Raw genomic sequence first — 25,479 nt, forward strand, 5'->3', positions numbered from 1 at the left:
TATTACAAATGGTGTGGGAATATTTCAATATGAATAACCAATCAGTGGCTCTTCTGGTGTGTACTGGTTGACATTTACTCTGGTGATCAGTCCCCTTATTTGCAACTTTGGTTACCCCTTGAGAAAGTGGGTCCTGCAGATAAATGGAAAAAGAAAATGTGGTGTATATATACACAATGGAATATTATTAGGCCTTAAAAGAGAAGGAAATCCTGTCATTTGTGGCAATATCTATGAAACTAGAAGACACTACTCTGAGTGAAATAAGGCAAACACAGAAGGACAAATACTGCACAATTCCACTTACATGAAATATCTAAAGTAGTCAAACTCACGGAAGCAGAGAATAGATTGATGGTTAGCAGGGGCTAGTGTATAAATTTTTGTTACATAAGGTGAATAAATTCTAGAGTTCTACCATAAAATGTAGTACCTATAGTTAACAATGCTGTGTTGTGCCCTTCAAGATATGTTAAAAGAATAGATCTCACATTATGTGTTCTCACCAAACACACACACACACACACACACACACACACACACAAATGGAGGGAAATTTTTGGAGGTGATGGATATGCTTGACGACTTCATTGTGGTGGTGATGGTATTATGGGTGTGTGGTATATGCATGCATGTAAGCTCATAAGATGTATACATTAAATGTGTGCAATTTTTTTGGTGTCTTGATTATGCCTCAATAAGGCTAAAATTAAAAAAAAAGAAAGTGGGTCCTGGCAATAGAAAGGTCTCTGTTTGTCAAGTGGAATGATAGGTGTAGGTCAGGGTGGACTAGGTAGGTGGGACTGGGGTCACTTCGATTCCTGGGCATGAAGGACTGGGATCAGGTGATTGAGAACAGTCTGAGGCTGAGAGTCTGGAGAAGATGGGGCGTGTGTATCTTCCCTGGGGAAGCCCAGGAGATGTGGCAGCTGGTGTCTCTGAAGCAAGACTTGGAGGAGATGGGAATTTTTGGAGTCAAATGCAGCATGCCCTACGATGCAACCACCCCTCCACCCTGCCTACAAACACACCATTGAAACCTTCCTTGAAGAGAGATACTATGTCTTGGAGAGAGGATTTCCTCGGTGGGGGGTTGGGCAAAACACAAAGCCCAGCATCTACAACATCTAAGGGGAAAAGAGCCCGTACTATATGCCAGGCATTATTCTAAGCACCAGGCAAATGAACTTAATTCAGCTTTGCAACGACTTTAGGAGGTGAGTGCTATTAGCATGATCTTGGTTGTGAACATTAGGAAACAGAGGCACAGAAGGGCTAAGGTGTTTGCTCCATTTCCCAGAGCTAGTTAGTGGCAGAGCTGAGATTAAACTTAGGTGTGGGTTCCTACTGATAACCTACCAACCCCCATGACCTCTCTTGCAGAAATCCCATACAAGCTGCATGCCTAAGGGCTGGTGTTGAGATTGGCATGTTTCCAGGGCAGTGACTTAGGACAAGTGTGCCTTTTTTCCCAGTAGATGTAGTTCCCTAGATGTTATAGCCCAGTAGGAGGTGTGATAGTTTACTTGGTTATTTGGGGGCAATCTAGACCGATGGCCGGATTTGGAAGACAAAGCCCTATGGGCTTAGCAGTGACCCTTAAGTGTGGGAGGGAGGCCAGTACTAACTCTTTTTGGTTCCCTGTAAGAGTTTCTGATTGCTGACAAATTACCCTGAATTTCGTGGCTTAAAAACAACAGAAACGTATTCCCATGTAGTTCTGTAAGCCAGACATCCCAAGTTAGTCTCACTGGGCTGACATTAAGCTGTCAGCTGGATTGCTTCCTTTTGGAAGCTCTAGGGGAGAATCCCTTTCCTTCCACTGCCAGCTGTCAGGGGTGACCCACATTCCATGCTCACGGTCTCCCCTCCCATCCTCAGAGCCAGCAGCACAGCACCTTCCTTTTTCGTGTCCTGCTTCCCTCTTATCAGGACCCTCATGATTATAAAAGGCCTGCCTGTATAATCCAGGATAATCTCCCCATCTCAAGATTATTAGCTTAATCCATATCTCTAAAGTCCCTTTGACCACGTGACGTTCTCAGGACTGCCACCCCCAAATATGCCGCTTTGGCATCTTGGTTATTTGGAGTGGAAGCCACCTGAGAAACAGCACACGTCAGAAGGGCTTTCTGACCTCGTTTTTCCTACTTAAAATCAGGCCATAAAATCTCCCCTGACAAGGCTGCCCTCCTGTGCCAGGAAGAAAAGAATGTCCTTATCACCAGAGACTGGGAATAAACACAGAACTGGATGTGTACAAACACACTCATTGAAACAGCCCCTGTCTTCCTCCAGTTTTCCCTCTGACAGAACTCCTAGTCACTTTCTCACAATTCACCATTCCTAACCCCTTTGCCTTGTCATTTCACAAATTCCTGTCTTTGTCAAAAAGGCACAAAAACTCTGTGCTCTGGTCATTTCCCTGGGTCTTCATTCTCTTGTGAAGGCTTTCATGTACATGTTTCAATTCAATAAAACTTGTATAATTTGTCTTATGTCAGCTTAATTCTGACTTTCAGCCAGAGACCACAAGAGGGTAGTGGTGAAGTATTCCCTCCCCTTTGCCTTTATAGTGACATATTCACGGGTTCCAGGGGATGAGGATGTTGATATCTTTGGGAGGCTGTTATTCATCCTTCCATGCTTCCGTCCTTCATCAAAGAAAGTGCCAGTTCTGATCAGTTACTTATGTAATGGTATTCATGAGCATTTTGAATATTTTTGTTTGCCATGAATATATTTTCAGCTGAGCTGTGAACTGTTTAGTGGCAGGGCCTTGGCATATTTTCAAATGAATTTAAATTTCCCTACTCCAGGGGCACCTGGGTGGCTCAGTGGGTTAAGCCTCTGCCTTCAGCTCAGGTCATGATCCTAGGGTCCTGGGATTGAGCCCCACATTGGGCTCTCTGCTCAGTGAGGAGCCTGTTCCCCCGCCCCTGCCTGCTGCTCTGCCTACTTGTGATCTCTCTCTCTGTCAAATAAATAAATAAATAAATTTTAAATTTACCTACTCCCTACTTTTGTATAATAATTAATTTGAATGGATAAAGAAGATATGGTCCATATATACAATGGAATGTTATGCCTCCATCAGAAAGGATGAATATCCAACTTTTGTATCAACATGGATGGGACTGGGAGAGATACGTTGAGTGAAATAAGTCAAGCAGAGAAAGTCAATTATCATATGGTTTCATTTACTTGTGGAGCATAAGGAATAACACGGAGGACATTAAGAGAAGGAAAGGAAAAGTGAATTGGGGGAATTCTGAGGGGGAGACGAACCATGAGAGACTGTGGGCTCTGAGAAACAAGTTGAGGGTTTTGGAGGGGAGGAAGGTGGGGGGTTGGGTGAGCCTGGTGGTGGGTATTAAGGAAGGCACATATTGCATGGAGCACTGGGTGTGGTGCATAAACAATGACTCCTGGAACACTGATAAAATAAGATAAGATAAAATAAAATAAATAAAATAATTTGCAGACGTTGCACTAACACTACATCTGCCCAAATGATGACTATAGCTCACAAAGCCAGTTTGTAACAAATATAGGTTGAAAAGCGTTTCCTAGTTCCTAAAGCTCAGGTAGTCTAGGCACCACCAGGTTTCCTCAAGGCTAGTCTTCAGAGTCTCCTTTCAGTCTAGCCAGCAACTCTGTGCTCAGTAATGTGTGCATGCATCTTAAATTAGGGTTTCCCCAGAGTCATGAGCATGCCTGAATCCCACACTGCTAAGAAACTTTAGATATCACACTGACTCTTTTTGTTCATGAGGTAACAGGTGCCTAGAGGTCAAGTGGCTTGGATGCTATTTTTGCAAATTGTTTTCTTATATGAAACACAGTGACAGCATTGTCTACCACCTGGGGTTGGGCGTGATGACATAAACAAGGGCATGCGTGAAGCACAATGTCTGGCAAAAATCAATTCACAAATGCTAGCTGTCTCCACTACCATTTAATTTGCACTAGAATCCTATTCTTATTCTCGACTAGATGCTCATTCTGTTACACTGCCTGTTGCATCCAGTGATGTGGGCAGAGAGTTCACAGGTAACTGAATTCACAAATAATTGAGCCCAGAAGTGTCCTGGACTCTACCTCCAGTTGCCAAAAAGCAGGAGATATCTTGCTTGAATGTCTCTTTTTTTCACCTTTTGTTTAAGCTTTATTGAGATATGTATATTGAGATATATAAAAAAATTGTACACTCTCTCACTTCAATTTGATTCCATAGATATATATCAATCAGACTTATATATAAGATATGGAAGGGGCTGCAAAGGTGAGAGTACAAGGCATTTGCCTTTAATAAGCTTATATTATTTTGATAGATTTTATGATCTATCACCTGCCTCTGCAACTAAACAGCTGTGAGACTTTAAACAAGTCCTACAACCTCTCTGCGATGCTATTTTGCATCTTTCATGTGAAGGTGTTGTGCAATAATGAAGGTAAAACAATTTTAGGCTAAAGTAGGTCCTCGATAAATGTAAGGCTGATATTGTGGTTATTGATATTGTTATTTGATCTGGAGCCAGAAGGATAGACGGGACTTCAGAGTTGGAGAACCATCTGCACAGAGGTGGCGATTGAAGCCACCGGATCAAGAGTTTTCTCTAGGAGAGGGAGCAGAGAAAGAGAAGACCTAAGCAGAATCCTGTGGGAGGAGCATAATGGCAAAGATCTGGAGCCAGGCGGTTTGAGTTTGTATCCTGACTCTGCCATTTACAAGCTGTGTGACCTTGAGCAGGCACTACAATCTCTCTGTGCCACAGTTTTCTCATCCCCAAGATGGGGATGATATGAATATTCTTGGTACAGGACAGAGAAAAAAGAAATAGCAAGAGAGGCAGAGAAAAAGTGAAGTGCTAGTGCTAGGTCACAGAACTATCAAGGAGAAAAGGATGTTAATTAGAAAACAAAACCTTTGAAGATGAAGATGAACAACTCCTTGGATTGGACCATCAGGAAAATTTTAGGCATATTTGACAGCACAGTTTGAACAGGGTGGTGAGGAAGGAAACCACAGTCCAAGGGGAAAGAGAGAATGTTTAAAGCAGAGCAGGAGAAAGAGAAGGAAAAGACAGCTAATCATTGAACTAACAGCTACTGATAGGGAGTAGGTTAGGGTACAGTCATTCCCAAGGTTACACATACCTGGAAGGAGTGACGGCCCTTGCATTCCTGCACACAGGTAAACCTTGCCGGCCGGTTCTTGAAGTTGCTTATTGCTGTACACTCACCACTTTTCCTATCTCAAGGAAATCTTAAGAGAACTGACACACATAGGTTAGCTGACTAAGGACATTTCTATCAGAAAAAGGGAACTTATTCTTGTCTTTCACCATCAGACCCATGGTTCTGCTTTTTTGTTTTTTAATTTATTTTCTATGTTTTCTGCACTTGTTTTCATATGCTTCCTTGATGGTAGGTTTTCATGGCTACTGTTGATTGCCTTTGGGGTGACAGAATCAGTTGATCCTAGGAAAGGAAGTCCTTTTAGTTACAGAGCATTGTCTGAGGAGTGGTTTTGGCTTTGGGGTCAAAATAAAGCTTAAATAACCCTGCGGTTTTGAGCTGGGTAAGCCAAAATTTAGGGTACCTCTGTTGGTATCTAAAGTTACTGGAGGAGTCATTTTTCACAAACGGTGGTATTTTTACCCCCTTAGCAGATGACCCTCAACCGATCTGACTGGAGTCTCAAAGTAGACCCAGTAGAGGGTGACTAATTATTTGGTTATTTGGGGGCAGTCCAAACCAACTGCAGGATTTGAGAGAAAAATCTAAATCCTTCCCTCTTTCAACAAATATTTATTAAGACCAATATTATTGACAGGATCTGTTTTCTATCTAGACTATAGAGAAAGGGAACTGGGTGGAAAAGCAGGTTTTTGGGGGAGAGATGGCATTAAGTTTTGGGTAAGTTGATTTTGAGGTACTGTGATTTCAACATTCATTACATATATCTCTAGTTCACAAAAGAGAGGGCTTATCCCCAGATCACTAGATGGTAATTGTAGCTATAGTACTAGATGATATCATGTAGGGAGAGATCGTAGAGTGAGAAGAGAGACCTAGGTAAGTAATTTAGAAATCAGGGCATGGAGGATCAGAAAGTGGAGGGAACAGGCCAAGGGTGGCTAGAGAGATGGGGGAAAATGAGCAGCCTATGGTGTCATGGAGGGAAAGGAAAGAGACCAGACTGAATTAAGACTGAAAAATATTGAAGGGACAGAGCAGTAGGGAGGTTGTCTTCTTATCAAGAGAAGTTCCAGTGGTTTGGATGGTGGTGGGGATGATGATAAGGATAACAATGATGAAAGTGGTGGAGATGGTGATGGTGATGGTGGTGATGATGTTGGTGGTGTAGATGGTAGAGGTGATTGCGCAGGTGACAGTGGTGGAGATGGTGATGACGATGTTAGTGGTGAAGGTGGTAGAGGTGATTGCGCAGGTGACGGTGGTGGTGGGGATAGTTGTGCTGGTGGCGCTGGTGGTGATGATGATGTGGTGGCAATGATGGTTGTAAAAATGGTGGAGGTGACGGCAGTGATGAGGTGGGAGGGGTAGAGGTGACCATGACAGTGATAATAGTGGTGAAGGTGGTAGAGAAGATGATGATGAAAGCAGTTCAGAATGGAGGTGACTGAGGGAGAATGGGAGGTGAGAGTCAACTCCAGAGACACTTGGAGGCAAATGTATGAGCAAGGAAAAAACAAAACAAAACCAGATTTCCGGGGCGCCTGGGTGGCTCAGTGGGTTAAGCCGCTGCCTTCGGCTCAGGTCATGATCTCAGGGTCCTGGGATCGAGTCCCGCATCGGGCTCTCTGCTCAGCAGGGATCCTGCTTCCCTCTCTCTCTTTCTTTCTCTGCCTGCCTCTCTATCTACTTGTAATCTCTCTCTGTCAAATAAATAAATAAAATCTTAAAAAAAAAAACAACACCCAGATTTCCCCAGGTGGTTGGGGCATGGAGGAACTTGCCGGCTTTTGGGGTCGTAAAGCCCACAAGCCCTGCTTAATAAGTTTGTTGTGCTCTCAACATCTCACCGTGCCCCATGGCCACGCACCCTTGTGGTGGGGCTTCCTGTTCTTTCCCCCTAGTGGTCCTCTGGGATTGTGATGATAGTTGGAGGTGAGAGTTGATCAAGAAAGACAAGTGGTGCCACCTAATGGTCAGGCCTATGCTATTACAGAGTGTTGATTCTAGAGCCCTACCACCTGGGTTCAAATGTAGCTCTGCTACTTATTAACTGTGTGACTTTGGGAAGGTCCCTCAACTTCTCTGTCCCTCAGGCATCTCTGATCTATCATTACTTTGATAGCCCCCTAACTGGTTGTCCTTCTACCCCATTCTTCACTCTGAAGCTGGGAGAGCTTTCTGAAGTATGAATCCAAGCCATCACATCTTCGCCTCACAGCCCCATGGATAGTTGGCCGGCTAAATGTGCTTAGTACGTTCATAAAGCCCACCAGATATGACCCCAGTCCACCTCTCCAGACTTATCTCTTGCCCTTCTTTCTTAGGCTGCTACCTGCCCTGCTGGCTCTCTGTTACCCTCACACTGCTTCATAAAGCACATAAGTATAAACCAGAATGTCCCTAGCATTTTACCTCTGACACAAAATGTGATTATAATTATTTTTTGTAATGACATTATAGCATAAAATTCCAGGGTTTCTTTTTTTGTTGTTTGTTTGTTTTTGTTTTTGTTTTGCTGAAAATCAGACTCTCTGAATGTGTCTTCTCAGTTATTTCTGAAAGGTCCAGCTCACAGATGCCCTTTACATCCCTCCCCACTCCATCCAGCCATCCATCTGTCTGTCCATCCTTCACGCCATCCATCTATCCCTCCCTCTCAAATTTTTCACCTCACTGACAGACTGCTCTCTTTGCTACTGCTGACTTCAGTGAACAGTCTGTTCCTTGTCTTATGCTGATTCTTACCCCGACACCCTAATCCTAGACTAGGTTGTAAGTGCTGCTCTCTCTGCTTCTTCCAGGCACATCTCAGCCAGGCTGTGATGTTTAATAAAGCGTTACTGAGGTCAACGCAAATGTGATCCTGTTAAATCTAAGTCAGATCGTGTTCCTCCTCTGCTGAAAGCCTTCATAACTCCCACGTCACTTGTTTATTATTTATTTATTCTGACTCCCATTTCACTTAAAATAAAAGCCAAAGTTCTCACCATAGCCCATAAGTCTCTATGTGATCTGCCCTGGTCACCTCTTTGACCTCATCCCCTCCCAGTCTCCCCAACCCTGCCCTCTGCTTTCTCTGATTTAGCCACACCCATTCTTTGCCTTTCCTCGAAAAAGCCAGACATACTCCTGCCTCCGCTTTTGTACTTGTTGTTCCCTAAATGCTTTCCTCCAGATTCCTGCAAGTAACCACATGGCTCCCTGGTTGACTTCAAGTCATTAATTAAGTGTCCTCTCGTTGCCGAGGTCTCCCCTGACCTCCCTGTCTAAAATTTCCCTCTCTCCCTCGTCCTCTCTCCCTCCTTCAATCTCTCTCTCTCTTACACACCCTCCATTCACTTTGCTTAGTTATTTCTGTTCATTGTACTCACACCTTCTAATATACAAAACAATTTGCTTATTTACTTCATTTATTTTGTTTGTTGTTTCTCTGCCCTGGTGGAATGGCTGCTCCACAGGGCAAGGAATTTTGCTTGGTTTATTCATTATTGTAGTCCCTGTGCCTCATACAGCATCTGGCACATAGTACATGCTCAATAAATACTGATTTAATGAATGGGTGGGCACAAAGACCTGGCTGGAGGGTAGTTATCAGCCACTCTCAGGACTGGCTGCCCTCGGTGACTTCAAGTTCCTGACTCTCCTGAACTAGCACTTTAGAGGGGGTGGGGGGGCCAGAAACTTGGCTCTCAACAGTGGGAAACTCCAGGCATCTACATACCTCAGAATCCCAGCTCAAGGTAACTCTCCACTCTAACCCCAGAGAGCACTGATCTATTCTAGGCACAAGGGATAAAACAGTGGACAAAACAGACAAAAATCCCCATTCTCATAAGTCTTTTTTTTTTTGCCCACAATGTTCCCTCTACCTGGAATTCCCTTTCTTTCTCTAATGCCAGTCCCCCTCCCTGTTCCTCAAGACCCAGAAGCATTTCCTCCCAGAAAATCTTCACAATAGTGCTAAAGTTAGCTTATACTAATTGATAGAAAATTCTTCATACTGTGACTGTCTTAGGCCAGGTGCCTGTAAGGAGATCCTGAGTAGGAACTGGGATGCACATAATTTGTTGGGGTAAGTAGAGACTGGGATGTACATGAGATTTTGGAGGAGTATGCTCTCAGAAGAAGGGTACTAAGGAAATGGGATAGGCAGGGGAAGGAGCTAAATACAGAGGAGGTCTCAGCAAGAGTGTAATCTCAGCTTAATTCCTTAGGAAAGCTCTGGACTGTGCACCGTGGAGTCGGTCCATCTGCAGGGAAGGCTTTTTTTTTCTTTAATTTTTTTATTTTTTAATTACTTTTCAGTGTACTAGAATTCATTGTTTATGCACCACACCCAGTGCTCCATGCAATACGTGCCCTCCCTATTACCCACCACCTGGTTCCCCCAACCTCCCACCCCCTGCCCCTTCAAAATGCTCAGGTTGTTTTTCAGAGTCCATAATCTCTCATGGTTCATCTCCCCCTCCAATTTACCTCAACTCCCTGCTCCTCTCCATCTCCCCATCTCCTCTGTGTTATTTCTTATGCTCCACAAATAAGTGAAACCATATGATAATTGACTCCCTCTGCTTGTCTTATTTCACTCTTATGTGAGTGAATAAGTGTCTTATAAGACACTCTTATGTCTTATTTCACTATGGGCAGCATAATCTCTTCCAGTCCCATCCATGTTGATACAAAAGTTGGGTATTCATCCTTTCTGATGGAGGCATAATACTCCATAGTGTATACGGACCACATCTTCCTTATCCATTCATCCGTTGAAGGGCATCTTGGTTCTTTCAACAGTTTGGCGACCATGGCCATTGCTGCAATAAACATTGGGGTATAGATGGCTCTTCTTTTCACTACATCTGTATCTTTGGGGTAAATACCCAGTAGTGCAATTGCAGGGTCATAGGGAAGCTCTATTCTTAATTTCTTCAGGAATCGCCACACTGTTCTCCAAAGTGGCTGCACCAACTTGCATTCCCACCAATAGTGTAAGAGGGTTCCCCTTTCTCCACAACCTCTCCAACACACATTGTTTCCTGTCTTGCTAATTTTGGCCATTCTAACTGGTGTAAGGTGGCATCTCAATGTGGTTTTAATTTGAATGTCCCTGATGGTTAGTGATGATGAACATTTTTTCATGTGTCTGATAGCCATTTGTATGTCTTCATTGGAGAAGTGTCTGTTCATGTCTTCTGCCCATTTTTTGATATGATTATCTGTTTTGTGCGTGTTGAGTTTGAGAAGTTCTTTATAGATCCTGGATATCAACCTTTTGTCTGTACTGTCATTTGCAAATATCTTCTCCCATTCCGTGACTTGCCTCTTTGTTTTGTTGACTGTTTCCTTTGCTGTGCAGAAGCTTTTGATCTTGATGAAGTCCCAAAAATTCATTTTCGCTTTTATTTCTTTTGGCTTTGGAGACATATCTTGAAAGAAGTTGCGGTGGATGATATAGCCACATAGGCTGTTACCGCCTATGTTCTCCTCTATGATTCTAATGGATTCCTGTCTCACGTTGAAGTCTTTTATCCATTTTGAGTTTATCTTTGTGTATGGTGTAAGAGAATGGTCGAGTTTCATTCTTCTACATATAGCTGTCCAATTTTCTGCAGGGAAGGCTTTTTAATCCTCCGGGTCAATCACTGGCTGTGGGCTGCCCCTTGGGGTGGTGTGGGGACAGAGCCTGACAGGCCGCGTGATGGATGGGAGCCGGGCAGAGCACCACACCAGCTGTGCCCACTACTACCTTTCTCTGGTTTATGTATACCTACTGCCTCAAACATCGCTATGAACGTGACTTTCTCTTTATTTCAAAGTGCTCAAAATTACAGTGAGTTCCCATGCGCCACACTGCATCATCACATGATAAGCCTGGGAGTGAGCAGCTGCCACATGATTCTTTTGAAAGTTTTTTTTTCTTTTGAGTGTAATTCACATACAATGTTACATTAGTTTCAGGGGTGTACAACATAGGGATTGAACAAGTGTATACATTATCTTTAATTCTTTGATTCTTAATTCTCCGAAGTCTCAAGGATTCGGATGGAAAACAGTTAGTTGGGTTAATTCATGCAAACATTGGTGTAGATCCCTATGGAGGATGCCATTGGTGCCTCACCCAGATCTTGTTTCCTGGCCTCTTGCATAAAACCATTTCCATGAAAGTGTTATTGATTGATTGATTGATTGAAAAGTTTTATTTATTTATTTGAGAGAGAGAGAGGGCGAGTGAGTGTGTGTGGGGGAGGGAGAGGGAGAAAAGCAGACTCCCTGCTGAGCATGGAGGCTGACATGGAGCTCCATCCCAGGACCCCTAGATCATGAGCTGAGCCAAAGGCAAGAGTTGGCCACTCATTAGGCTGAGCCACCCAGGTACCCATTAAGTGTGTTTAAAACAACAACAACAACAACAACAAATATTTTTAATTCCATGAATGTATTTATTTCCCCTAAAGAACAAATGGATTTTTCTTTATGTCCCTATACCCTAGCTTTTTTGAGTTGGCTGTTATCACTCATATCTGCTCCTTCCTCCAGAAAATTGCCTTTAATTGAACTGAAGCTGCTGAAGTGAAGTTATAGCCCTCATCCCTTGGGTTGTCTTTAAGTTGGAGCATCTGTGGGGTGTCACTCCTGCTGTAGGGCTCCCTGCGGGGTCAGGTTGATATTTGACTGCAGCTCAACCCTTATATTTGTTCAACCCCTTCATCTGCCTTATCTTGCTCTCCTTATTCTTTCTCTCCTGAGAGCAGTTCCTAGTAAATGATAAGCCTAGGGGGCCTGACCTAACTCCCTTATTTGGTTATGTCACCAACATAAAGTCAGAAAAAATAATTAAAGTTTCCTAACTCTTTCTGATTTTGTTCTTAAACAATATATAAAAATAATATTATGCCAAAGCACAAACAAGATCCCTTAGCAATATAATTTTATTGACAATGACGATGATGATGAAGATGGTTAAATCCTATCTGGACCCAAACTCAGAACTTAGTCTTTACACCATACCGCCACCTTCTGGGAGAACTAAGGAATAAGAAATTCAAAGTAACTGCAAATTCTTGGTTTATAAAACACTATTGAAAATGAAGATTTAAACACTTAGGGTATAAGGAGCGGAGGCAAATCCTACAGTGATATTTTTATTTTTAAAATTAAATTAAATTAAACATTTTTCAGTGTTCCAAAATTTATTGTTTATGCACCACAACCAGTGATCCATGCAATACGTGCAACACCCACCACCTGTCTCACCCAACCTCCCTCCCCTCCTACAGTGATATTTATTAACCAGCCCTTTTTATGTTTCCTTACATATACTATTATATTCTTTTTTAAAATTAGTTTCAGAAATACACTGTTATAGTCTTATTGCATTTGGGAATTCAGGCCCAAAGATACTTATTGAACTAATAAGCTAAATTTAGTAATAGGCACATGGAAATGGGGGTTAGGAACCTGGTCTTCACATTTATTCATCCATCCATCCATCCATCTATCCATCCATCTATCTGTCCATCCATCCATCTGTCCATCCATCCATCTGTCCATCCAACCATCTGTCCATCCATCCATCCATCCATCCATCCATCCATCCATCCATCCCACCCATCCATCCATTCTTCCATCATCCATCCTTCTATCCTTCCACTCCATCCCATCCATCCATCCATCCATCCATCCATCCATCCATCCATCCATCTAACAAATATTTAAGATATACCTTCTCTGTGTTTGGTGATTTCATGTCAGATTGATTAATTTTACTCAATCTTAATTTTCTCACATTTAAAATCCTGCCAACCCATTTACTCTTCAGGGAAAAAAATACATCCATGGCATTAACAAAATTTGATTTTCTTCCCTTTATTTCTTAAGAAATACATTTTTATGGAAATAGTTCAAGGGAATAAAATCAGAGAGTTGGTGCAAGACAAGTTTGTGAATAGATAAATGTCATGGGAGAAAAATAAGGATGTTGCTGTATAATTAACTCATAACACTGAGTAGCCACTGTACCATATATAGTGAAATTATTTCTGCATCGTTCAGTATTGTTTTACCACTTCAATTTTAATGACATCGTATTGCACTATGTGGAATTACTTTTTTAACCCTTACTGGTGCACATGTAGACTGTTTCTAGTTTTACTTTATAACAAAACATGTTGCAATGCACAGCCTTATGTTCATATGTAAATATTTCTATGGATAATTCACTGGAACTGGGTCAAAGGGTAAACACATTTGAAATTCTAATTAGTCTGTCCCAATGGTGCTTTAAGAAGATTTATGATTTATATTCTCCCCTGCTTTGATGGCCTCTTCTTCACCTCTTTGCTGAGGGAGGGATTCCTGCCCAACAGCTGTGGGGACAGTCGAACACATGACATCAGTCACCAGACTGATGAGACCAGATGAGATCCATAGATATATTCACCACATATATTCATAGTTCAGGGGAGAAGGATGCCACATGCCACATAGGACCCCATAGGGTTGCCTTTGGGAACAGAGTGAATAGCCAGGAACTGTGGAAGGCAGGCTTTGTAGTAATAAGAGGGAGCGATGCCTCCTGGTCCCCCACCCCCATCCCCCCACAACGGGAAGATGTAGTTGGTTTGTCTGCACCATTCTGCAGGCTGGCAGAGCACCAAAGCCTGACACTCAGGAATGAGCAGGAATTGCATCTGGTCCCCATGATAAGGAGGGTTGTTTGCATAGCAGACCTTTTCCAAGGGAGTAGAGTGGGGAGGCAAACCCTTGGTCAGGTCATTCAAGGCCATCCCAGTTTCCCCCAGATATCAAGGCAGCACATAATACTGGACCTTAATTTTAGGTCTTATAGCAAACCTCCCTAGTACAGTAGTCCACTCTTATCTGTGGTTTCCCTTTCCATGGTTTCATTGCCCAAGGTGTGGACGAGATCAATAGCAGCCTCATGCTAAATCGCAGTGCCTACGTCATTTGCCTCACTTCATCTCGCTGCATTGCATTTTGTCATCTCACATCATCATCATCAGAAGAAGGGTGAGTAGAGTACCACAAGATATTTTGAGAGCGAGACCACACTCACCTAACTTTCATTACGGTATACTGTTATAATTGTATTATTTTATTATTAGTTGTTGTTGTTCACATCTTACTGTGCCTGATTTACAAACAGAACTTTATCATAGGTATAGGAAAAAACATTAATATAGGGTTCAGTACTGTCTGTGGGTTCAGGCTTCTACTGGGGGTTTGGGATCTATCCTCTGCAGATGAGAGGGGACCACTGTAATATAGTCAAGTCTAAATAAGACAAAAATAAATAAGAAAAGCTCACCTTCCAGAAACAACCAGGATTAATACTGGTGGGCAGCTTCCCATTATTTCTCCCTGTCTGCATATATGTAGAGAGAAGGATGGCAGACCAGATCAGCTATAGAGAATATTTGTCTCTCTTTGAGTCCCTAGCTCCTCTTATCACTGTCTGTGCTTCTTACTCTAGAAGTCAGATCTTGCCTTTCCTTCTGCTCTTGTAGCAAAGGTCTAGGCTCCACCAAACAGATGCAACCCCACCTGGATCCCAGTCCAGCAGTGCCTAGAGCAGGAATTCCAGCGAGGGTAGCAGCAGGCACACAAGGTTTTCCAGGGACACCATTGCCAGATAATCAAGAGTTAGCATCCGGCACCCAGGGTCGGCCACATCAGTTTACAGGATGTGGTGTCTGTGCCTGTGGGAAATTGCCTTAATGCCATGACAGCCTCCAGCAGCACCAAGCTATACTGGAGGTCACAGACTACAACGGCTCAAGGACCAAACTGAAATGCTTAAATCACATGGTTTACCAAATAATTTAAAACACAAGGTGTGAGGTGAGCCTGGGTGGCTCATTTGGTTAAACGTCTGAATCTTGATTTCAGCTCAGGTCATGATCTCAGGATCGTGAGCCAAAGCCCTGAATCATGCCCAGCATGGAGCCTGCTTAAGATTCCCTCTCCTGGGGCGCCTGGGTGGCTCAGTGGGTTAAGCTGCTGCCTTCGGCTCAGGTCATGATCTCAGGGTCCTGGGATCAAGTCCCACATCGGGCTCTCTGCTCGGCAGGGAGCCTGCTTCCCTCTCTCTCTGCCTGCCTCTCTGCCTACCTGTGATCTCTCTCTCTCGCTGTCAAATAAATAAATAAAAATCTTAAAAAAAAAAAAGATTCCCTCTCCTTCTGCCCCCACTCTGCTTGCTCTCCTGCACACACACACTCTCTCTCTAAAAACATAAACAAAAACACACAGTGATACAACATGAAGCTGCCCACGCTCCCCGCGGCCCCCTCTGCGGCTCCCTCAGCCCTCTGAAACAAGCAGAAAGCAGTCCTGCTCTAAAAAAAAAAAAAAATTGTGATGTAGCCTCGCTATTCAAGCTGTGAATGTATATTGTTTGCACTTAATCCTTAACTGTATTAACGTTCAGCTTACTAAACTGACTGCCTCAAGTACAGGCAAGTTATAATGCCTTGTTGTGCCTCAATAAAAAAGTTACATGCAAAAAAAAAAAAAAACCTTCTTTATCAAGATTGAAAGTGCAGAATTGATAGTAAAAGGATGGTGTTCTAATTAGTGGGGTTAAAGGAGAAGTAGTCTTTGCCCTTGTGACTGATTGGTTTAGGAAGATGGTTTCATTTCTAGAGGAAGGAGGAGGTCCTTACTTTTTTGTTTTCCTCCCCAAGGTGAAAAATTTCAAGCTGAATGACAATTAGCACTAATCTGGCACTTTATAAATTGTGATGTAGCCTCGCTAGTCAAGCTGTGAATGTATATTGTTTGCACTTAATCCTTAACTGTATTAACGTTCAGCTTACTAGTGAGAAACAAGAGGAGAGATGGAGTAAGTTAGCACATTTAGGGTGCCCGCAGAGATATCATGCTGAATCTTAGGGTACAGAATGTTCATAGGTCCATGTCAGGTTTCCCTGCTGCTAATGTGATTTTGAGGACAGAGCTGAGGTTTGAGCCAGCGGTCCCCACACAGGAGGATGGATGACATATACTTACTCTATTGGAGAGATGCAGGGAACAGTAGTACCCTTCATCACAATTGTAGCTTGCCAAGTAGCCTGCTGAGTGGCCATGGTGTTTTTTTTTTTTTTTAATTAATTTATTTATTTGTATTTGCTTATTTACAGCATAACAGTGTTCATTGTTTTGGCATCACACCCAGTGCTCCATGCAGTACGTGCCCTCCCTATTACCCACCACCTGGTTCCTCAACCTCCCACCCCACCCCACCCCCCACCCCCCCGCCGCCCCTTCATAACCCTCTGGTTGTTTTTCAGAGTCCATAGTCTCTCATGGTTCATCTCCCCTTCCAGTTTCCCTCAACTCCCTCTCCTCTCCATCTCCCCATGTCCTCCATGTTATTTGTTATGCTCCACAAATAAGTGAGACCATATGATACTTGACTCTCTCTGCTTGACTTATTTCGCTCAGCATAATTTCTTCCAGCCCCGTCCATGTTGCTACAAAAGTTGGGTATTTGTCCTTTCTGATGGAGGCATAATACTCCATTGTGTATATGGACCACATCTTCCTTATCCATTCATCTGTTGAAGGGCATCTTGGTTCTTTCCACAGTTTGGCGACCGTAGCCATTGCTGCAATAAACATTGGGGTACAAATGGCCCTTCTTTTCACTACATCTGTATCTTTGGGGTAAATACCCAGCAGTGCAATTGCAGGGTCATAGGGAAGCTCTATTTTTAATTTCTTCAGGAGTCTCCACACTGTTCTCCAAAGTGGCTGCACTAACTTGCAATCCCACCAACAGTGTAAGAGGGTTCCCCTTTCTCCGCATCCTCTCCAGCACACGTTGTTTCCTGTCTTGCTAATTTTGGCCATTCTAACTGGTGTCAGGTGGTATCTCAATGTTGTTTTAATTTGAATCTCCCTGATGGCTAGTGATGATGAACATTTTTTCATGTGTCTGATAGCCATTTGTATGTCTTCGTTGGAGAAGTGTCTGTTCATATCTTCTGCCCATTTTTTGATATGATTATCTGTTTTGTGTGTGTTGAGTTTGAGAAGTTCTTTGTAGATCCTGGATATCAACCTTTTGTCTGTACTGTCATTTACAAATATCTTCTCCCATTCCGTGGGTTGCCTCTTTGTTTTGTTGACTGTTTCCTTTGCTGTGCAGAAGCTTTTGATCTTGATGAAGTCCCAAAAGTTCATTTTTGCTTTTGTTTCCTTGGCCTTTGGAGACATATCTTCAAAGAAGTTGCTGTGGCTGATATCGAAGAAGTTACTGCCTATGTTCTCCTCTAGGATTCTGATAGATTCCTGTCTCACGTTGAGGTCTTTTATCCATTTCGAGTTTATCTTTGTGTATGGTGTAAGAGAATGGTCAAGTTTCATTCTTCTACATATCGCTGTCCAGTTTTCCCAGCACCATTTATTGAAGAGACTGTCTTTTTTCCATTGAATATATTTTCCTGTTTTGTCGAAGATTATTTGACCATAGAGTTGAGGGTCCATATCTGGGCTCTCCACTCTGTTCCACTGGTCTATGTGTCTGTTTTTATGCCAGTACCACGCTGTCTTGGTGATCACAGCTTTGTAGTAAAGCTTGAAATCGGGTAATGTGATGCCGCCAGTTTTGTTTTTGTTTTTCAACATTTCCTTAGAAATTAGGAGTCTCTTCTGACTCCATACAAATTTTAGGATTATTTGCTCCAGCTCTTTGAAAAATATCGGTGGAATTTTGATCGGAATGGCATTAAAAGTATAGATTGCTCTAGGCAGTATAGACATTTTAACAATGTTTATTCTTCCAATCCAAGAGCATGGAACAGTCTTCCATCTTTTTGTGTCTTCTTCAATTTCTTTCATGAGTGTTCTGTAGTTCCTCGAGTACAGGTCCTTTACTTCTTTGGTTAGGTTTATGCCCAGGTATCTTATGGTTCTTGGTGCTATAGTAATGGCCATGGTGTTTTTTGGGCACAAGACATGTGGGTCCTAATTGGTGTTACTGATGGGTGACTGAATGAAGACTGCATGAACAATGAATGCTTTGTATGCTTTGTATATATGCAGTGAATCTGATTATCAGGTACCTCTCAACCTTCTGATCACTACATTTGTATCTTTAGGGTAAATACCAAGTGGTGCAATTGTTTGGTTTAGGATAGCTCTATTTTCAATTTTTTGAGGAATCTCCATATTGGGAACAAAGGGAATTCTTTTTTTTAAATTTTTTATTTATTTCTTATTTTTTATGAACATATAATGTATTTTTATCCCCAGGGGTACAGGTCTGTGATTCGCCAGGTTTACACACTTCACAGCACTCACCATAGCACATACCCTCCCCAATGTCCATAGTCCCCCTCCCCCTTTCCCAACCCCCCACCCAGCAACCCTCAGTTTGTTTTGTGAAATTAAGAGTCACTTATGGTTTGTCTCCCTCCCAATCCCATCTTGTTTCATTTATTCTTCTCCTATCCCCCTAACTCCCCATGTTGCATCTCCACTTCCTCATATCAGGGAGATCATATGATAGTTATCTTTCTCTGATTGACTTATTTCACTAAGCATGACACCCTCTAGTTCCATCCACGTCATCGCAAATGGCAAGATTTCATTCAACAAAGGGAATTCTTAAACATACTTTTAATATGCATTTTCAAAAAGATTAAACCAGGGGCACCTGGGTGGCTCAGTGGGTTAAAGCCTCTGCCTTCGGCTCAGGTCATGATCCCAGCGTCCTGGGATCGAGCCCCGCATCGGGCTCTCTGCTCAGCAGGGAGACTGCTTCCCTTCCTCTCTCTCTGCCTACCTCTCTGCCTACTTGTGATCTCTCTCTTTGCCAAATAAATGGATAAAATCTTAAAAAAAAACAAAAAGATTAAACCAGAATAGTTGGGGAAAAAGGGAATCTTCATAGAATAAAGAAGAACTTTAAGAGATTAAAGCTATGGAGAGGATGTGGAGAAAGGGGAACCTTCTTACACTGTTGGTAGGAATGTAAGTTGGTGCAGCCATTTTGGAAAACTATGTGGAGATTCCTCAAAAAATTAAAAATAAAGGTACCCTATGACTGTTCAATTGCACTACTGGGTATTTACCCCAAAGATACAGATGTAGTGAAAGGAAGGGCCATATGGACCCCAGTGTTCATAGCAGCAATGGCCACAGTCGCCAAATTGTGGAAAAAACCAAGATGTCCTTCAACAGATGAATGGATAAAGAAGATGTGGTCCATATATACAATGAAATATCATGCCTCCATCAGAAAGGATGAATACCCAACTTTTGTATCAACATGGATGGGACTGGAGGAGATTATGCTGAGTGAAATAAGTCAAACAGAGAGTTCCATATACCTCCTACACACACATGCACAGAGTTTCCTTCATTCTCAACATCTTACATTAATATGGCACATTTGACAGTGATCCAATATTAATACATTATTCTTTTTAAAGATTTTACATAAAAATTATATTTATGTTAGTCACCATACAGTACATCATTAGTTTTTTTAAAAGATTTTAAAGTTTTTATTTGACAGACAGATCACAAGTTGGCAGAGAGGCAGGCAGAGACCGAGGAGGAAGCAGGCTCCCCGCTGAGCAGAGAGCCGGATGCTGGGCTTGATTCCAGGACCCTGGGTTCATGACCTGAGCTGAAGGCAGAGGCTTTAACCCACTGAGCCACCCAGGTGCCCCACATCATTAGTTTTTGATGTAGTGTTCCATGATTTATTGTTTGTGTACAACACCCAGTGCTTCATGCAAATACCTGCCCTCCTTAATACCCACCACCAGGCTCACCCATCCCCCACTTCCTTCCCCTCTAAAACCTTCAGTTTGTTTCTCAGAGTCCATAATCTCTCATGATTGGGCTACCCCTTCCATTTCCCTCCTTCAGTTTCCCTTTCCTTCTCCTAATGTCTTCCATGCTATTCCTTATGTTCCACAAGTAAGTGAAACCATGTAATTGACTTTCTCTGCTTGACTTATTTCACTCAGGATAATCTCCTCCAGTCCCCTCCATGCTGATGCAAAAGTTGGGTATTCATCCTTTCTGATGGCTGAGTAATACTCCATTGAATCATAGCTTCTTTATCCATTTGCTTCAAGAACCACTTTCAACCACACCAAATTTCTTGATTTCTCCTCCATATCTCAATAGTTTTTTTTTTTTTTAAATTCTGGTAACAAAGCACATCTTACAATGTGTTGGATTAGTTTTACTGGAATGGATCAACCTCAACTCTCTCTCCATAGCTCTCCTCCAATTCTCCACTTGGAACATACTGGCAGGAAGGCACTTTGTAATCCTAGCACTTAGCATGTAGCAATCAACCTATGCTGTAGCAGTATTTATTGAAAGAAACAATACACACATGTGCTTGATATATAAAGAATATCGGGAACTGGTTACAGTGGCTATTTCTGGGAAAATTTAGTGATGGGTTGAGTTCCCCTCCATTTGAACTATGTGTATGTATTATCTATACTATATCAAACACACTAGTTTTTATTTTAAAAAAATTATTTATTTATTTATTTGCAAGAGAGCCCTCGAGGGCGAGTTGGGGTAGGGACAGAGGGAGAGAATCTTTCAAGGAGACTCCAAGCTGATCGCAGAGCTCCACCAGGGAAGGGGGCGGGGGCTGGATCCCACGACCCATGAGCTCATGACCTGAGTCAAAACCACGCGCCAGGGGGCGCCTGGGTGGCTCAGTGGGTTGGGCCGCTGCCTTCGGCTCGGGTCATGATCTCAGGGTCCTGGGATCGAGCCCCACATCGGGCTCTCTGCGCGGCGGGGAGCCTGCTTCCTCCTCTCTCTCTCTGCCTGCCTCTCTGCCTACTTGTGATCTCCTGTCTCTCGCTGTCAAATAAATAAATAAAAATAAAAAAAAATCTTAAAAAAAAAAAAAACCCACGCGCCAGCGCCTAACCCACTGAACCACCCAGCCGCCCCCACACTAGTTTTTAAAAAGAAGTCAGATTTTCTATCGTCCTGAACATTTTTCACACCGTATTTTTTTCACAACTTATTTCACACAAATAAGTTGTAGAAGATACAAAATATATAATTCTATTTTTAGAATAAACTAGAAAGACTGAAAAATAAGCCTTACCCATGGGCATGTTTTGGTAGGGGTATGGATTGAACCGAAGGATCAAAGAAGGGACGGGCGAAGTGAAGTTAAACACCGAGCATCCCAATTTGCCAGCGAGATCCCACCCCTATCCTCGCCACCAAGCCCGGGACCCGCCCAATCCCCGCCCAGTCCCCCCCATCAGGCTAAGCCACGCCCCCACCTCTACCTGCCCCTCTGCGGGTCCAGTCCGACCCTATCCCAGAGCCTAACTTCTCCCTGTGGGGAAGGAAACTAAGATTTACTTCTCGAGGGTGGATGAAGGGGATCAACATTTCTGTCACTCTGCCTGAAGCTCCTCGGGTCCCAACCCAGGCCACTTCCGCTCCCGGCGGCCCCCCGCCCCTTCCCAGGCCGGAAGCGGAAGTGCCCTCCTGGCAGCGGAAGGCGGCGGGTGTGCAGGCCCCGCGGCGTGCGGCTGCGGTGGGAGTGTCTCCGGGCCGTCTGCAGGTGCGGCCCGGCCCATCGGGAAGGCGGGGAGGGCCTTGCGGGTGCGGGGAGGGGCCGCCGGGCCCAGGAAAGCCGCCCGCGTGGCGGCTCCTCCTCCCCGCTGTGGCTCCCCCGACGGGATGGGGCCAGCAATGCTCGGCTTCGCAACCGTTACCCCTTATCCCCCGGCCCGGCGCGCTGCACTCAGGTACCCCCTGTCCGGGCAGATAGGACGGTCGCTTATCTATCGGTTGGGAAATCACGTAGTAGAGTCCAGGTCCCGCAGCTCAGGAATGTGGTGCCACCAGCCGGCCCAGCCTTCACCCATCCTCCCGGATTTCTAGGACCCTACCATACCTCCCTTATGCATGGAGCTGTTTATTAGTAATTCACGTTGTATGGCATAGGACGTTTCGTGTTACCTAGCCCTGCAATTGGAAGGTTAGGTCCTGAGTCTGCATGGGCCTCTTGGTTTGAGTGACTGGTCAAGTGAATTTTAAAAATGGAATGTACCCTCTATCAAGGGATGAGTTAGATGGCAAGAGGTTTGTTGTTGTTGCTTGTTTTTTTGTTTTTTGGTGACTGACAATTTGTAGTTCCTTAGCTTAGGGCCTGTTAACTTCGATTTTGTTTGATTCTTACTTTCCTTTCTCTTTATTCCTTTCTTTCATTTAAAAGAGCTTTTAATTTGTGAGTGCCAGTGTTTTTCACTGCGAGATGAGGGTATCTTAAGAAAAGCTATTTCCCAGTTACCTCACAAGTCTTACTATCAAGGAAAAGGAAGATTATTCTGTTCTTTTCAGGGCAGTTCCCGCCCTGGTTACCCCAAGCCTGCGATTGAATCACTGCGAGGCTTAGAAAACATTTGGGACTCCGGGAAAAAAGATGACATTGCTTTGTTAGTACTGGGAATTGAAATTGAGTTGGCCATAAATGAAGTGGTTTTTTTTTTAAAATAATAGGGTTAAAACTAACATTTGAGAAATGAGGAAAAAAATTAATTCTGGAAGAAAAGTAGACTTCAGATTTCAAGTAAGGTATTTATTGTTAAAAAGAGTACAAGTTCTGCCTTGCCTTTTTAGAAAGACTTAACATTGTTTCTTAAAGACATCTGAAAACTAGTGTTGATTTATGTTACATGAAGAGGCATTTAAAATCATTTTTGTATTTGATTTTGTGGTGTTACATTAGTATCTGTGTGTCTGTGATATTTTGTGGTGTTACATTAGTGTCTGTGCAGGTGCATGCCTCAGGCTGGTAATACTGAATTATTCTTGGGGAGTGTTGTTTGACACATTTCCACTGGGGATGCCCTCTGTGAACTGGGTCTTGTAACAGGGGGAAACAATGTGATTGAAACAGATACTATACTTGCCTCTGTGGAGGTTTTATTCTGCCTTAAATTAATCATGACCAGGGTGATATGAAAGCATGGAACAGGAGAACTTGGAGAGGAGGTCAGGAAAACCCCCTTACAAGGGACAAATGTTTGAATCTCCCAAATGAGCTGCATATAGCTAGACAAGGGGTTGGGCTGTAGACTAGGAGTAGGGAGAAGATTTGAGAGAACATTCCAGATTTGCAGCCTCTCAGGCAGGACAAGGTCTGGTGTGTTCCAGGAGTTGAGAGAAGAGGGACAGCTAAAGTACAGAAAATAAAGTGTGGAATGGATGAGCCAGGTTGGAGAGGCGGGCAGGGCCCTGAATGCCAGGGTAAACTTTGGACCTTGTTCTGAGGCCATTGGGAAACCTTCAGTTTTTAAAAATTTTTATGTATGTATGTAGGCTCCACGCCCAGGGTGAAGCCCAACGCAAGGGTTGAACTCACAACCCTGAGATCAAGACCTGAACTGAGATCCAGAGTCGGATGCTTAACTGACTGAGCACGTAGGCGCCCCGCCACTGAATTAGTTTTAAGTAGGAGAGTGACAGAGTGTTTGTGATTTAGATAAAACACCTACCCTGGGTTGAGCATGGAGTTTAGGATGGACAAGAATTTGAGAGTTCATATATGTTAGTACTGGGAACTGAGATTGAGTTGGCCATAAATGGGGTGTCTGAAGAGTCCATATATTAACTAGAGTCAATTCAGGTCTCATGCTGGTATTTGGGGCCTAATGGTGATGACAGAATTGGCAAAGTTGGCGTGTTTGAGAGGCCATGCAGGAGGGGCAGTTGAGAGAACTTGGTTGATGTATTCTCTGTTGTGTGTTACAGAGCAGGGTTTGGCAAACTGTGCCAAATCTGACCCATTGCTGGTTTCCATAAAAACTGTTTTATTGGGACATATTTGTTTACGTGTTGTCTGTGGCTGTTTTTGTGCTACAACCACAGTTAAATTGTTGGCTTAGAAGCCATTTGGCCCACAAATCCCAAGATATTAACTCTCTGGCCTTTTAAAGAAAAAGTTTGCCAGCGCCTGATATATAAGGTACTTAGTACGCATCAAGCGCTGTGCTAGTGGTAGGATTAGGAGTCCTGAAAAATGTGGACACAGGTCTACTTTGGGAATGTACATTATAGTTGGAGAGGCAAAATCACCTCAACAAATAAATTAAAAATCACAACTCGATAAGAGGCAGTGGAGGAAAAGTAGAGGCTATTAGAGAGAGGTATTTTGAGAGAATATAAGAGGGGAAATAATCCTTTTATTAGATGAGAGGAACCACTAGAAATGATCGGGGGCTGTGGTCTGGCAGGTGTCTCTGGGCCCAATATGTTGCTTATTGGGAAAGATTCCATGTTAGGGTTTTCACTGGGCTGCCTTGCTGGAGGCCCACGGAGGTGGAATTACCTGAGCCAAACCCCCGTGCGGGGATCTGCTTCCACCCTCACCTCCCCGCCCCCCACTTTTTTTTTTTTTTTTTTAACCTTGGTCTCTTTTATTGCAGGGAGGATGCCTAATGAGACCTTAAATCCTGGCGCTGATGTCATGGTGAGGGGACTGGAGGAGTTGGAATGGTTGGGGAAGGGAGCATGATCTGATGGTCTCTTTCAGTGCCCGACCTCTGGATGGAACTGGCTTGGGAGGAGGGTCCCCACAGTTACCCTGGGGCTCTGTGCCTAATTTTGGAGTCTGACTGCAGAGTGGGGCTCATTTAGACTTGGCCGCAGCAGAGCTCCACACCCAAGCCATCCCTCGTGAGGCCTCCCCAAGTTAATTTAAATTAATTAAATTTAATTAAATTAATCTAAATTAAAATTCGGTAAAATTAAAAACCCAGTTTCTTAGTAGCCTGAGCCACATTTCTCAAGTGCTCAATAGCTACACGTGCTGGTGGCTGCCTTTTTGGAAATCACAGACATAGACACAGACATGGACACAGACGCAGACATAGAACATTCCCGTTATCACAGAGTGCTCTGTCAGACCATGCTGCGCTATAGGATTCTGAAATTAAAAGACCATTAAGTTTCTCAGATGCAGTGGAAGCCCTATTTTCAACAGACATAAAAGATTACAAAACGCTTTAGTCTTGGGAGGGGAACTAGGGGTTTCATGAAAATTAAGTGATCAGTGCTAGACTTTTGATGCCCTAAATAGTGTAGGGAAAACTCTCTAGAGCCCAGAATTAGGCGCTGGCAGTCACTGGTGGTGTGAAGTGACAAAGAGAGCCAAAGCGTACACTCTCAGATTTGTCCAACTATTAAAAGAAAGGAAATGCTGTCTGCTCAGTTGGCCATCTGATCCCTGTCCCTGTCCCA

The 25,479-nt window shown here is 43.4% G+C and overlaps 2 protein-coding genes across 9 annotated transcripts in view; one reads left to right on the plus strand and one right to left on the minus strand.

The window, feature by feature from the left end:
- Positions 1 to 5,281, minus strand: part of ADGRE3 (adhesion G protein-coupled receptor E3) — a 45,103-nt gene extending 39,822 nt beyond the window's left edge. Inside the window, exon 1 of one of the 2 annotated variants that reach the window (XM_045992190.1) lies at positions 5,161 to 5,281. In XM_045992190.1, the coding sequence (XP_045848146.1) occupies positions 5,161 to 5,185 (25 nt within the window). In that variant the 5' untranslated portion in view covers positions 5,186 to 5,281. The remainder of the gene's footprint in view (positions 1 to 5,160) is intronic. The other variant, XM_045992189.1, reaches the window with a different exon arrangement.
- ZNF333 (zinc finger protein 333) overlaps positions 3,955 to 25,479 on the plus strand; it is a 36,495-nt gene continuing 14,970 nt past the window's right edge. For 2 of the 7 annotated variants that reach the window (XM_045992193.1, XM_045992195.1), the window contains exons 1-2: positions 21,837 to 21,983; positions 24,666 to 24,709. In XM_045992193.1, coding sequence (XP_045848149.1) covers positions 24,671 to 24,709 — 39 coding nt within the window. In that variant the 5' untranslated portion in view covers positions 21,837 to 21,983; positions 24,666 to 24,670. Of the gene's footprint in view, positions 4,054 to 14,117; positions 14,233 to 21,533; positions 21,797 to 21,836; positions 21,984 to 24,665; positions 24,710 to 25,479 lie in introns of those variants that run through there. The other 5 variants (XM_045992199.1, XM_045992194.1, XM_045992197.1 and 2 more) reach the window with 5 other exon arrangements.

Source organism: Meles meles, chromosome 20 (genome assembly GCF_922984935.1).
Source record: "Meles meles chromosome 20, mMelMel3.1 paternal haplotype, whole genome shotgun sequence".
Classification (NCBI taxonomy): Eukaryota; Metazoa; Chordata; class Mammalia; order Carnivora; family Mustelidae; genus Meles; species Meles meles.